Genomic DNA, 13,926 nt, shown 5'->3' on the forward strand with positions numbered 1-13,926 from the left:
GTGAGGGGCACAGGCACCTGGTGCCGTGAGGGGCACAGTCACCGGGTGCCGTGTGCGGTGCGTGGGGATGTTGGTGACTGCCCTGTTCCAGACAGGCCAGCGCTGCTTGGACGCTGACAGCCCGAAGGGGATGATGCGGGGTGCGGGGTGATTCACTGGCGGGAGGCGATGCCCAGGGACGCCGACGCCCGGCGGGGGCGATGCCCGGGGGGCGGCCGTGCCCGGGAGCGGTGGTCCCGCCGGAGCGGGGCGGGGCGGGGCGGGCCAGGGGTCGGTCGATGCGGGGCGGTCGCTCCCCAGCGCTCCTCCCGTGCCCCGGCGGAGAGCAGATTGGGAGCCTTCGCACTGGGGGCGGGATCGGGTCCGGTTTAATCTCGGGCTCCGCCGGATTACGGTCGCAGGATAGTCTCTAATCCGCGGCACCGGCCACCGGGGGCTGCTCGCCCCAGCCCGCAGCAGAGGCACGGCGGAGAGGGGCAGGTAGGTCTCTCGGCTCTCCCCTGCCGCTCGCACTCCCGGGCTCGCTCCTCCCTGCAGCTCCGTGGTTGGAGGCTGCCGGGCGCTCGGACCCCTCACCTCCCCTAATTCTCCTCCGCACCCCATCCAGTCCTTTCTCTCATCTCTCTCTCGCCGGCCCCGCTTTCCTCTCACAGCCCGTCTCTCTCTCCTCCTGCGTTTCCTCCTCCTCCTCCTCCTCCCGGCTCCGGGCAGCACGGGGAAGGCTCCGGGGCCCGGCAGCTCTGGCAGGTGCTAACGCCCCGGGGCTGTTTGCTTTGCTGTACTCCTGCCGCTTGCCAGCGGCTGGCACCTTCCCACGGGTGGGTGACAGATCCCGCGGGTGCCGGGGGAGGCAGAGCCCAGCGCCCCGACACTGCCCCTGCCCGGAGCGCGGTGTGGGGGCTTCGGCGTGCATCGTTCCGCTGATCCTCACAGTGGCACCAACCCCCAAACTCCCTTCACTTTCCCTGTTTTCTGCTTTAATTTTTAATCGCCCGTGGGAATGACATATGTTTCTGAAGGCTGGAAGCGGCTGTGGGCAGGATCGGGTGTCAGGGTGCCGGGGTGCCGGGGCGGGGGGCACGGGCAGGGAGAGCGGTGCCGGCCGTGCGTGCGTGCCTGCGTGCGGCGATTCCACGGGCTGGGGTATTAATAGAGCCTGGCTGGCCGGGCCCGCAGCGTGGAAAGGCGGGCAGCACACTGTGTTCCTGTCGGCCACGCGTGTCCTGGGCCAGCCGGCGTGGTGTGGTGGCTCTCTCTGCCGTGTCAGCTCTGAAAGTCCCACTGGAGAGAAACCGTCCCCAAGGGAAACTGAACCACGGCAGGTGGTTGCTGGACTTGTGCCCCCCAAGCCGTGTGGTGGCACAGGTGAGACAGGGGACCTGGCAAGTCCCCAACAGGTGGGATGGCAGGGACGCAGAACCCTGACTGGCTGCGGAGGGCATGGCTGCACTGAGCTGACGCACAGGAGATGGGGAATTTTCCACTGGTGCTGGACCAGGCCCAAGATGAGGTGTTAGACCTGTCTGGTCCCTGTGGCTTCAAGGGGGTACCCCAGAGAAAGGCGCCTTTGCCTGGCAGCACTGCCCCGTATCCCAGAACAGAGTGCCCGTGTGCCTTGGCCCAGGTGCCAGGGATGCTCAGGAGCAGTGGGACGCTCCGTTCCACTGGGGGGTGGCACGGGGGTGCTGGCACTGCTGGACCCTGGCTGGGGCGCAAAGGGCCCCACAGCACCCGGCCGTGCTGCAGCTGTAATCACACGCCGGGGCCGCGGCCACGGCAAACAAACAAGGCCGGCAGAGCCTATTTTCCTTGGCGCGTGGGGACGGGGGAAGGAGCGGAATCCCACGGGCTCCTTTGGAAGTGCAACCCTTGAGAAAACAGAGGCGGGTCGGGGCCAGAACGGACCCCCGTGCCCCGGCTCTCCTCGCCGCGTGGGTCTCGGCCGCCGCGTGCCTCCCCAGCTGCTGACGCAGCTCTGGGACCGGCTGGGTCCCCCATGCCAGCGGGGCACGGCCAGCCCGGTTCCGCTGGCCCTGTGGAGCAAATGTCCGGCTGGTCCAATGGTGAGAGTGCCATGGGCAGGCACAGCGGTGGTGCCACGGGGCTTGGGCGAATCGTGGCTCCTGATTGCCACAGGAGGCTGTGCTGGAGGTGCCAGAGGCACGTGAGGCTGTGGCTGAGGCCAGTTCCTCCTGATGGAGGGACAGTCCCCAGCACTGCCAGCAGCAAATGGAACCTTGGAGGTTTTGCTGTTGACCCCTCCGTGTCATCCCACTCAGGCCGGTTGTGTTTTGGAGAGTGTGAACTCCTATAAAGCATCTTGCTTCCAAGGCAAAACAGACCTCCAGAGGTGTGGTAGGAAACCTGACGTGTCCTTTTCCAGGCACTGTCTGTCCATCAGTCTCTGCAGTGCCACTACCTGTGCCACCACCTTCCCTGGGCGGCCCTGTGTTTCTGGAGGGGAGAGTTTGAAGTTTATAGCAAAACTCATCATACAGCCTAGCACTGCCTGAGATGCTTTGGGCTCAAGCTGGTGTCTCACCCAGCCTCCCCAAGAGCCACACTGAGTGCCATCGGCCCCGTGCTGTGCCCACCCTGTCCCCATCCCCGTGCTGCCAGCTGTACCTGCCACCTGACCTTGTACCACATGGACTCAAGCTGGCAGGTGACAGCAACAGCCCGGGCTGTCCCAGTGCTGGACATGACTCCCCTTGCCTGGCCTCAGCTTCCTCACTGCTTTTCCCAGCTTGCCTTGTCCTGGTGCTTGGATGTTGGAGGATGTGGCAGGATGGTGATGGCTGACACCTGCAGCCATCCTGGGTTGTGTGCCTGGCAGGTGATGCCATGGCTGAGCTGCACCATGGCTCTGGCACTGGAAACCCTCTCCATGGCCCCACCATGATGTTTGGCTTCCTGGAACTGCCTTTCCCTTCCCTGATGTGTCCCAGACCCCATTCCCAGGCTCAGGTACAGCTGTCCCCCAGGAAAGAGATGCCACTTGTGCTCTTAGAGGTAAGAACCTGGATGGACAGAGATGCAACAGAGATGGCCAGAAGTGCCCAGGCAGCTGCCAGAGCCCTGCTAGCCAGGACAGCACCTTCAGAGCCACTTGTTCCTACTTGCTACTGCCAGTCCTGCCCTGGCTGGAGCACTGGGGGGATTGCCTGCCCCGAGGCTGAGCCGTGATGTGGTGTTTGGGGTGAAAGAGGTGAGGTGAGCCCAGTGCCTACTGTACCTACCTTGTGCTGGGGGCATGAGTGGGGCTGGCTGGCATGACCAGCTGGTGGGGCTGTCATCTCCAGAGGATCCCAGGTGGATCTATCTCAGGAGAATCTCCACAGATCTGTTTGGGGAAGGTCTACAGCAGGGCTACCCAGAGAGGTTCTCCAGCCATGCACCAGGCAGGTTTTGCCTCCAGTTGTCTTTTCCCACAGCTACTGGGGATCCCATGCCCACATGGGCACCCCCCAGAACTTTTGCCCCAAAGTGGGGTGCCTGGCCATCCCCTGAATGACTGGATTTGCCCCTTTGGGTGCCCCTTTCCTCTGTGGGAGGTGGCACCCTGGCACTGCCTTTGCTTGGCTGGTAGGTGGGGGGTGGAACAGCACAGGTTAAATCCAGGTTTGGGTTACTAATTTTAGGAAGACAGGCTGGGAGGAAAGCTTTGCTTGTGTGTGCTTCAGGGGAAAGGCAAAGATATTCCCAGGGCAGCTCTGGAGAGCAGCTCTCAGTGGAAGGCAAGGAGAGAGGGGTTTCTCTGCTGTGTGCCCTGCTGGGGTCAATTTCCCTGGGTAGGGGTTGCCCAGGGACTCCCCAGTTTGGGCTGTTGCCCAGCTGTGCCCACACCCCCCCTGTGCCCACAGCGGTGCCAGAGGCTGACCAGGGACCCCAGGCTGGGCTCACCCTGGGCTCAGTGCTGGGGGGAACCCCAGGGCTGGGGCTGATGGCACCGGGGGAACACGGCTGGTTCCATCCCTGCCCATTGCCCTTGCTGCCCATCTCTCTGGCAGGGCTCGCTCGCCAGCACAGCCTCAGGGAACATGAGACCGGTGTGCCAGCTCTGCTGAAACCCGAACGGCCACCTGGGCCGGGGGGGCTGCGGTGCCCGGCGCACAGCGGCGGGATGGGAGGGATACCTGGCTGCCAGCACGCAGGGCAGGCCGGCAGCTGCCGCTAAAGCCGGATTACCACCCGGAATAGTCCCACGGCTCCAGCTGGGCCGGATTAACAAGGATTCATCTACAAGGAGAGGAGATGGGGAGGGACTCTGTGCCCTGTGGGGGTCCCCGGCCTGGGGGAGCACCCACCTGCTGCCAGGGACACCCTGTGCCCTCGCTGGGCACAGGTGGGAGCCGTGGGTGCTCGCAGGTGGGTGCTGCGGGCCGTGGGGACACTCAGGCTGTCACTGTGTGGCACAGGCAGGGCTGGCAGGACTGGCTGCCTGTCCCCACGTGTGCTGCACTCCCACCGGCACCGTGTGTGCTGCTGGGGACCGTGTGTGCTGCTGGGGACTGTGCCGGGCTCTGACCGGGGGAACGGGCACAGCGCAGGAGCCAGGCTGGCCCAGGGTCATACACATCCTGCTGGCCGCGTTGCCTGATGCAATGGACCTCCCATCCTGCGTATCTGCTGGCACTGCCGACAGAGCTCCCCTGCCCAGCCCCCAGCTCCCGCCTCCCGCGGGGATTTTCCACCTTTTCAATGAGGTGCGTGGAAGCGAGGTGTGAGGCAGAGAGAGGGATGCGGTCCCTTCCAGGACCCAAACCCTCCCCGTGGTGCCCTGGTCCCCGAGGAAGGCTGGCCGGGGGCCGAGGTGAGCCCAGGACTGCCCGTGTGCCAGAGCAGGGCCGGGATTTGGGAGCCGGGCCGCCCCACACACGTGTCCCCATGGCAGGGAGGGCGGGCAGGCTGCGTGCTGGCCGGGACGAGCGTGCAGACCGAGCGCAGCCTGCCCGGGAGCGCAGACGTGGCCGGCGGGACGGGACGTGCCGTCCCACGCATCCGGCTCCGTGTTCTTCTGCCGGGGCTGCGGGACAGCACCGGGGCCCGGCCCAGGCTGCCTGGCCACCCCGCAGTGTTGTGGGGTGTCACCAGGGAGCAGCCTGGCAGAGGTGGGAGGTCTGGCTGCAGCGCTGTCCTTGTGTCCCAAAGCCCGGCAGGCAGCAGAGAGGCACATGCTGGGAAATCGATGCAGCTTGCCCAGCACCCCCAGGAACGCTGCCCTGGGTGCCACAGCCTGCAGGGTTCTGTGCCCATGCATGTGGCCAGGTCCACACCATCAGCTGGGTGAGTGGGCACTGGAGATGCTGGTCAGGAGTGGGATTATGCCGGGCAGCATGTGGCTACCCAACATGGCAGGGAAGATGGGATGGCAGCATCCCATCTGCATGGTGGCACCCTGAGGGAGGAGATCCCTGAGGAGATGCTCCTTGCCCAGAGCAGAGAGTTCCCAGCTAAGGGGGGCACACAGTGAGGTGGTGAACCCACCAACCCTACCTGGAGGGGAACCAAGCCACCCCTTCAGGGCCGCCCGTCACTCTGTATTTGCTGTTCTGCCTTATCGCAAGGCAAACAGCAGCAGGCAGGGCTCACACTGCCCGATCGAATCGTCTCATGCTCCCTCCTCTTTCATCTCCCCCTTGCCCTGGCTACTGCCACCAGGAGAGCCTGGCCGGGGGGCAAAGGCCAGGGCCAGCTGGGGAAGTGGCAGTGAGTGGTGCTGGGCCCGTGCCAGGGCTGTGCCAGGGCTGTGCCAGGCTGCCCGGCGGGAGGAAGCGTCTGGGTGGCAGCACGAAGCCCGGTGCATGCTGAATGAGCCCGGTCGTGCCGCTTGCTATTCCGAGAGACGCTTGGGGGAAGAAGTTGGTATTTCCTGAGCTGCCCAGAGAGGTGTAATTATAACCTGGGAGAAGAAAGGGGCTGCAGACGAGAGTGCCCAGCCTTGCTGGCGCCCGTGGGGGAGCGGGCAGGGGAGTGGGCAGATGCTGCGTGCCACCAGCGGGATGCGGTGAAGCCCTGCCCGCAGGCAACCCAGCGGCACTGGGGGGCTTAGGGAGGTGTTGGAACCTCACAGGTCTGGTGCCCCCACTCAACCCCACGCTGGGTGAGCGGTGGGTTCGGCGATGCCTGCCCGTGGTGGTGGGAAGGCGCAGAGTTAACGGTGGCTTTTGGACGTGCTGGCAGCCTTGTTCATGCCTGGATCCATCCCAAGCGGAGGCCTAGTGGAGGGGATAAATCATCACCCAGAACCCGCCCTGCGCTTCCCTCTCGTCCCCCGCATAGCTGAACCTTCTCATTTTGGTTCCTGCTGGCCTGTGTCCTGCCTCAGCCTCCCCACCTGGCTGGGTGCTGCAGGTAGGGTGGCCCAAATATGTGCCCACCACCCCGGGCCAACCGCAGGGGTTCGGCCCCCCTGGCAGTGCCAGCAGCCAGTGTGTGGCCTGGGATGACCCTGCCAGGTCTTTGTGGCCTGGATGGGCAGGGACAAGCAGGGCAGCAGCTCAGGAGACCGGAGGTGCTGGCACCCACACCCTGACGTGTCATCCTTCCCTTGCGTGCCAGCAGGACTGCTGGACCCGACTGTGCTGTGGGAAGGCTCCTCAGATTTCTGGGGACACCAGTCCCCTGGGAGCATAAAGATGGGCATGTCCCCTGCTCACCCCATGGCGACCCCCGGCAGCGGGGTGGTGGGGCAGCAGCATCCTCCCGGTACTGGGGACCACGCTGCATCCCAGCCAGGCCTAACCTCCAGCTGGGTGGCAGCGGCCCTCGGCTGGACATAGCCCCAGTGTGGAGCCCCCTGGCCAGCCGGACAAGACCCCAGCCCCTCGGGGCAGTGGGGGGTGGCGGGACCCTGCCCCGGCTGCCAGCCTGCCCCAGAAAGCCACCCTGTGCCGTTTCCCAGCGGGGCGGGGAGGGCCGGGGCTCGCACAGAGGCGGCTTTGTGCGGCGTGCCAAGGCGTCCCGCGCTCGGCAGCCCGGCCGCCTTCCCCTGCCAAGGAGCTGTCTCCCGGCCCCGCGCTCTTTCCTGCTCCGTTTGTCCAGCCCTGACGTGCCCCCGAGCCCCCCGCCTTGGCACCCCGGCAGCGGCGGGACGCGGGTGAGCCCTTCGCGCCGGGCAGCGCCACGGGCTTTACATAACGGCGGCCGGGGGGTCCCTGAGCTCCCTGCCCCGTCCTCAGCCGCCCTCCCAAACGCCCCCACTCACTCGCCTGCAGGAGGGGAAACTGAGTCATGGAGCCGAGAGCTGCGGGCAGGGGAGTGGAGGTGGGCGGGCGGTGTGCATGGGGACTCTGGGGCTGGGCGGTGCTGTGAGCAAGGGGACGGGGTGGGCTGTGGGATGTCTGGCTGGGCGAGAGGGCACCCGCACACTGGGGCTCTGGTGGGGCACTGGAGCTGGGGCTGAGTTCCGTGGGACATCGTGTGCTGAGCAGGCAGAAGGGAGGAGAAGAAGCACACCACCGTGATGCCTGGCTCAGTGACCCTCCCATCCCTGCCGTGCCACCAGCGCTGGTGCTGAGCCCAGCTCCAGAGTCCCTGGTGGAGGCAGGACTTGTGAGGCTCCAGGCCAGCCCCTCCGCTGCTCCTGCCCAGAGCTGGACCGCTGTTGCCTCCCTCTTGCAGAGCCTGAGCAGAGCCCATAGCAATCCCAGCTGTCTCCCAGCCATGGATACCACGGACGTGCCCCTGCAGGCTGAGATGGTGGAGCTGGTGCCCAACGGGAAGCACACGGCTGCACTCACCGCCTCCACTGTCCCCTCACTGGCGGGTGACAGGTAGGGCACTCAGGGCAAGGGGTGGTGCAGGGACTTGGGGGGTCCCCCGAGCTGCTCCCTGCCCGTGAGATACCAGCCAGGGCGGATGGTCCCTGTCTCTGCTTTGCCTTCACTCCTCTCCCTCCATGGGCAGATTTGAAGAGAACCAGACTGGCGTGGCAGAGATGGAGGAGTTCCTGCCCCACGGTGCTGAGAAGAAGCAGACACACTTCACTGATGTGAGTAGCAGCACGGGCACAGTGCCTGGGGTGGCATGGGGCAAGCTCCCAGTGTGACTGGGGCATCCCCTCCCTGTTGTGTCCTGTAACAGTTTGAAGGGAAGACGTCTTTCGGGATGTCCGTCTTCAACCTGAGCAATGCCATCATGGGCAGCGGCATCCTGGGGCTGGCCTATGCCATGGCCAACACGGGCATCATCCTCTTCCTGTGAGTGCCATGGGGGCATGGCGGGGATGTTCAGGTATGGGGGGCTCCTCCAAGGGGATCGGTGGGTGCAGGCAAGAAAGAAGTCTCTGGCTTGGGATGATGCAGGGACCAGTGTCCTGCTGGCTGAGCTATGCCCACTGCTGGCAAAAGTCTGCCTGAGTGCCGTGCCCCACTTGGGGGGAGGAGGAAGAGGGTGAAGGTCTGCCTTCCTTAATATGAAGTCAGATTTTCAAAAGTAGCTTGAAGGAGGTGAGTCATGGCTCCTTTTGTGTGTGGAGACATTGACTGAATCTGCCCCATGAACACCCAGCTGGTGCTCAGGCAAGGGGGTGGTATCCTGGGCATGGTATCCTGGGACAGCTGCCCACAGGTAGAGCACATCTGCATGGGGTTTGCCCCACAGCCCTGTCTGAGCCCTGTGCTGTGACCCACTGGTAACTGTGCTCTCCTCCTGCAGCTTCCTCCTCACAGCAGTGGCCCTGCTCTCCAGCTACTCCATCCACCTGCTGCTCAAGTCCTCGGGCATTGTGGGTGAGTGCCAATCCTCAGCAGGGCCATGCTGGGGCTCCCACCCTGACTCTCACCCGCCACCACTGCTCCCCGTCCCACAGGCATCCGTGCCTATGAGCAGCTGGGTTATCGAGCGTTCGGCACGCCGGGGAAGCTGGCAGCGGCCATCGCCATCACGCTGCAGAACATCGGGGGTGAGCTGGGGCACCTGCCAGGGCTGGGGATGGGGTGGCACCAGAGAACACCAGTGCACCAAGACCTCCTTCTGCCCTGCAGCCATGTCCAGCTACCTGTACATTGTCAAATCTGAAGTGCCTCTGGTCATCCAGACCTTCCTGAACCTGGAGGAGAAGACCACGTGAGTGCCTCCTGCCCACGCTGCCTGCGTGCCTTCCCCGGGCAGGCGCCGGGGCTCTGGCTCCAGCTGTGCAGCCCGTGGCAGGGATTTACTGTCATTAAGCCACTACTATTTTTGATAACTGTCAGTGCTGAATAAGCCCCTGGGTGAGATTAAACCGAGCTGAACTTCCAATCCCTGCTCCTCACATCCCCTTGGGATCAGGCTTTCCTCCTTGAGCAGAACCTGAGGCTGCAGGGTGGGGGTCTGGTTGGGTATAGGTTCCCCCACCCCATGCCCACATCCCCGCTAGCAACTCTAGCCCTTGTGGGTGCACCACTGTGGGGGTGGGCAGAACCCTGGTTCAAGGGCCCCTAGGGATGCTGGCCTCAGGGTCTCCAAGGATGCTGTCTCAGGGGTCCCCAGGGATGTTAGCAGAGCAGGAATGCCAGCCTCAGGGGACACCAGTGCCCCTGGGATTTGCCAGCTGAAGGGTCCCTAGCAATGGCAGACAGCCCCCACAGTGGCTGCCTCTGCCTGCTGTGCCCCAGCAGACTGAGGTGGTGAGCAGGCCCTCTGCTTCCAGGGACTGGTACATGAATGGCAACTACCTGGTGATCCTGGTTTCTGTCACCATTATCCTGCCCCTGGCGCTCATGAAGCAGCTGGGTAAGTCAGGGAGATGCTACCCATGGCACTGGGGCCTGGCACCCTGGGTCTCCCACGGGGCGATGGTGCCAGCCTGGATGTGCTGGGCAAGGAGGGGACACTGAGGCAGTGCAAGGGTCCTGCCCGCACCCAGCAGCCACTCTCCTCCCTCCCCAGGCTACCTTGGCTACGCCAGCGGCTTCTCCCTCAGCTGTATGGTCTTCTTCCTGATCTCGGTGAGCGCCCTCTGGCACTGGCAGTGCCTTGGGGTGCCAAGCATGCCTCCTGCCGGGCTGTGAGGCTGGGCTGCTTGCTGTGGGGACAGCAGGGGCAGCAGGGACAGCGGGTGCTCGGGGCTGCAGAGACGCTGTGGCTGGGCTGTCAAGCTGCTGGGTTATTTTCGGCTGAAGGAACCGAATGTTGTGGAAAGGGAGAGGGGGGAAGGTGCTGGAGGGGCATCTGCACATGTGGCCCCTCCACGTGCTGCTGCCTGGCTCTGTCCTGCTGCTCACCCCCACAGGGACAGGCTGGGGGAGCAGCATTGCCACAGGGCAGCACTAGCAAAAGGTGTCCCTGGGAGGGGTCCCAGTAGGGTCACTCTCCTGCTGGGCATGTGGGCAATGTGTGCTGGGAGCTGGGGGCACCAAGAACTGACCGGCCCCATGTCCCCTGCCCCACCCCAGGTCATCTACAAGAAGTTCCAGATCCCCTGCCCACTTCCAGAGCAGGAGGGGAACATCACGGGCATCCTCAACGTCACCACTGTCAGCACCAGTGACTACCAGAATGGCTACACGGTGCTCCAGGCTCCCGAGCAGGACACTTGCACACCCAGCTTCTTTACCCTGAACTCACAGGTAAGGAGCTGAGGCTCTGGGTGAGCCCCCACCCTGTGCACCCAGTGAACATGGGTGGTCCTGGTGCTGGCAGCCCCTGCCTCTGGGCCCCCAGCAGTCAGTCGTGCTCCTCTCACACAGACAGCCTACACCATCCCCATCATGGCCTTCGCCTTCGTCTGCCACCCCGAGGTGCTGCCCATCTACACCGAGCTGAAGGAGTGAGTCCTGGGTGGGGGCACCCACGGGGAGGGGTGGGCTTCACCCGGCGCCCACCCAAAGGCAGTGCCATCCATGTGGGGACCTGCGCCGGGGCAGCGTGGGGAGGTGGGTGATATGACCCTGGGTGGGGCAGTGGGTGGGTGCATGGTGGCTGATAGCACCTGGGATGGGTGGTATCAGTCTCAGGAGGTGGGTGATACAACCTGGGGTAGGTGGGTAGGCAATATCACCCCTGGGAGGCTGGGGATATAACCCTGGGTGGGCGCTATCACCCCTGGGAGGTGTGTGATATGACTCAGAATGGGTGCAGGGATGTTATCACCCCTGGGACATGGGTGCCACGATCCAGGGGTGGTGGCGTGACCCCCGGGAGGTGGGTGCTGTGACCCAGAGAGGGTGGGTGGCTGGTTGGTGCCACCCTGCCCAGGAAGGGGGACGTAGCCCCTCTCTGCACATCCCCCACGCACCCCAGAGTGTTTTGGCATCACCTCTCCTCACTGGGTGGGTGCTTGGTGTCAGCGGGTGCCACGGGACTGTGCTGAGCCCGCCGTGTCCTGCAGCCCCTCCAAGAAGAAGATGCAGTGCATCTCCAACATCTCCATCATGGTCATGTACCTCATGTACTTCTTGGCTGCCCTCTTTGGCTACCTCACGTTTTACGGTGAGCCCTCGGGGAGGGAACTGGGCTGGCACACCTGTGCCAGGGGGTGACGGTGCTGGGGCTCACTCAGGGGCTCCTTGGTGGTGTTCACAGACCGTGTGGAGTCAGAGCTGCTGCACACGTACAACAAGGTGGATCCCTTTGATGTGCTCATCCTGTGTGTGCGTGTGGCTGTGCTGACGGCTGTCACCCTCACCGTCCCCATTGTCCTCTTCCCGGTGAGTGACCCCACAGGAATGCCAGGTGGCTTCAGCAGCAGGCTTTGAGAAGGGAAACTGAGGCAGTGATGAAGGCGGGATTGGGGAACAGGACATTCTGGGTGCCAGGAGCAGGGCTGGGGCAGAGGCAGCAGTGATGGGGCAGAGGCAGGGCCACAGGGACAAGGCTGTGAAGGGGTGACAGGAACCAGAGGGGCATCACGGTCAGAGCTTGGGAAGGGAAAGGGGTTATAGTGACCTGCAGGGCCGTAGGGGCAGGGCTAGAGTGAGGGCAATGGGGCCCAGCAGGACTGCAGGGGCAGGGTACGGGTCCTGGCTCCAAGGATGGAGTGTGACACCCTGTCCCTGTCCCCAGGTCCGTCGGGCCATCCAGCAGATGCTGTTCCAAGGGAAAGACTTCAGCTGGATCCGCCACATCGCCATTGCTGTGATCCTGCTGACCTTCATCAACCTCCTCGTCATCTTTGCCCCCTCCATTCTCGGCATCTTTGGCTTGATTGGTGGGTGGCAGCGCCCTGCTCCTGTCCCTCCTTGATCATGGGGTGTTGCAGCAGCATGCCAGCCCCCGTCCTGACTGCTGCTCAGCTGTGACTGACCCTGCCGTGCCTCAGTTTCCCTGTCACCTGCCAGGACCAGGTGGTTGTGTGGCTCACCCATGCCATGGCTGTCCTTTCCCACAGCGCAGTGCCTGCACCGCTCTTCCCTGCGTGTTTCCCTTGATCCCCCCGGCCAGGCTCCCCCCCCCAGAGCTCAGCTCGGTGCCAGGGCTGCGGGAGGGGTGTGGGGACAGTGCCAGCACACTGCGTCCCTGGGTTCCTGGAAGGCTTTGCCAGGGCTGGGGAGGGCAAGGAGGGGGCGGGGGTGGACAGGACCTGTCCTGGCAGTGGGGCTGGCAGGGCTGAGCTGCAGGGTGGGAGGCCCCTGCCCACTCTGTCCCTGTCTTCTCCAGGTGCCACCTCCGCTCCCTGCCTCATCTTCATCTTCCCTGCCATCTTCTACATCCGCATCATGCCCAAGGACAAGGAGCCGCTGCGCTCCACCCCCAAAATATTGGTAAGCGTGGGCAGGGCTACAAGGATGGGGACAGGCATGGGGCTCTGAGCCTGGCTGGGAACCCTGTTGCCCTGGCCATCCCTGAGTCCCTTCCTTGTCCCCACAGGCTGCCTGCTTTGCCCTCCTTGGAGTGGTCTTCATGATCATGAGCTTGAGCTTCATCATCATCGACTGGGCCACGGGCGGGGGGAAGAGCGGCGGCAGCCACTAGCCACTGCCGGTGCCCGAGCCAACCTCGCCCCCGCCCGCCCGGTGCCCAGGGAGAGCCCACCCTGGGCTCAGCCCCCATGCTGCAGCCCCACCAGGATTCCCTGGGGACTTCCGCTGTTGCTGCCCGTCACCTGTGGTGATGGTGAGAGGGCATGAGCCATGGCAGGCATGGAGACTCCTCGACCTGTGTCCGGGATGGGGCAGTGAGCCCGGGGCAGGTCCTGTGCCCCCCAGCCACTCCAGCGGGCACCTTCCCTGCTCTGCGCCTCAGTTTCCCCCATCTGTAAAATGGGGAGAATAATACTGCCCTACCTCACCCGGAGCTGGCTGTCAGCTGGAGCTCTTGTGCACCCCAAGAGCCACCAGCAGCAGCAGGCACTGCCAGGGGCGCAGGGCACTGCCTGCCATGGGGACCAAGGCTGGGCACTTCCCTGGCCTCCCCCAGATAGCATCAAGAGCCTGATGAACAGTGTCCGTGGGGGCTGGAATCCAGCGGGGCGGTCGGACCCGTGACAGCACCTGTGCCCAAGCCACCTGCCCTCTCCCCTGCCATCCCCCATCCCCAGAGAGATGCCACCCGCTGCCCTGGCATTGCAGGGGCACCCCGGTCCCTGTGGACAGGCGTGGCCCTCGTGCTGTGGCTGGTGGTGCTCAGCCTGCTGCTCCTGAGCCTGAGGGGAACTGTTTGCTCCGGGTGCCTGTGGATGGGACCCTGCTGACCCCTGGGCACGTACGGGGGGGACCAGCTGCATTGCTCCAGGGAGGTGGCACACATGCCATGGGCTTGGCATCCATGCTGCGGCGGGGCTGCTGGGGCCTGGTGCACCCAGGGGGCATGAGGGGGATTTGGGGGCGGGCTGGGGGCAGCACTCGCTGGGGGCAAGCTCGGGGCTCTGGAGGCACCCCTGTCTGCATGCCCAGATGCCAGGGTGATGGGCACCCCAGCAACACAAGCTGTCCCTGCTCGCCCTGCACCCTGGGCCAGCACTCAGACCCTACAGCCCTCATCCACCCATCCATCCATCCATCC

General features: G+C 64.5%; 1 protein-coding gene across 2 annotated transcripts; it reads left to right on the forward strand.

Annotated features, from left to right (window-relative positions):
- Window positions 1-357: 357 nt before the first annotated feature.
- SLC38A3 (solute carrier family 38 member 3) lies at window positions 358-13,721 on the forward strand. 2 transcript variants are annotated; one of them, XM_058031857.1, is made up of 16 exons: window positions 358-480; window positions 7,624-7,775; window positions 7,909-7,993; window positions 8,086-8,201; window positions 8,659-8,732; window positions 8,813-8,905; window positions 8,988-9,069; window positions 9,635-9,717; window positions 9,874-9,932; window positions 10,380-10,553; window positions 10,674-10,753; window positions 11,315-11,415; window positions 11,509-11,633; window positions 11,989-12,133; window positions 12,583-12,686; window positions 12,793-13,721. In XM_058031857.1, the coding sequence occupies exons 2-16, from the start codon at window positions 7,666-7,668 to the stop codon at window positions 12,895-12,897; spliced, it is 1,536 nt and encodes a 511-aa protein (XP_057887840.1). In that variant the 5' UTR covers window positions 358-480; window positions 7,624-7,665; the 3' UTR covers window positions 12,898-13,721. The 2 variants fall into 2 exon arrangements, with proteins under 2 accessions (XP_057887840.1, XP_057887839.1); XM_058031856.1 differs by lacking the exon at window positions 358-480 and adding an exon at window positions 7,205-7,266.
- Window positions 13,722-13,926: the final 205 nt, after the last annotated feature.

This window comes from Melospiza georgiana, chromosome 11, assembly GCF_028018845.1.
Source record: "Melospiza georgiana isolate bMelGeo1 chromosome 11, bMelGeo1.pri, whole genome shotgun sequence".
Classification (NCBI taxonomy): domain Eukaryota; kingdom Metazoa; phylum Chordata; class Aves; order Passeriformes; family Passerellidae; genus Melospiza; species Melospiza georgiana.

Excerpts from the sequence above, each read along its gene's own strand:
- SLC38A3 (XM_058031856.1), top strand. The coding sequence starts at position 7,234 with ATGGAGCCGAGAGCTGCGGGCAGGGGAGTGGAG. Across the intron at positions 9,933-10,379 it reads TGGTCTTCTTCCTGATCTCG|GTCATCTACAAGAAGTTCCA; the intron begins GTGAGCGCCCTC and ends GCCCCACCCCAG. Across the intron at positions 12,134-12,582 it reads CGGCATCTTTGGCTTGATTG|GTGCCACCTCCGCTCCCTGC; the intron begins GTGGGTGGCAGC and ends TGTCTTCTCCAG.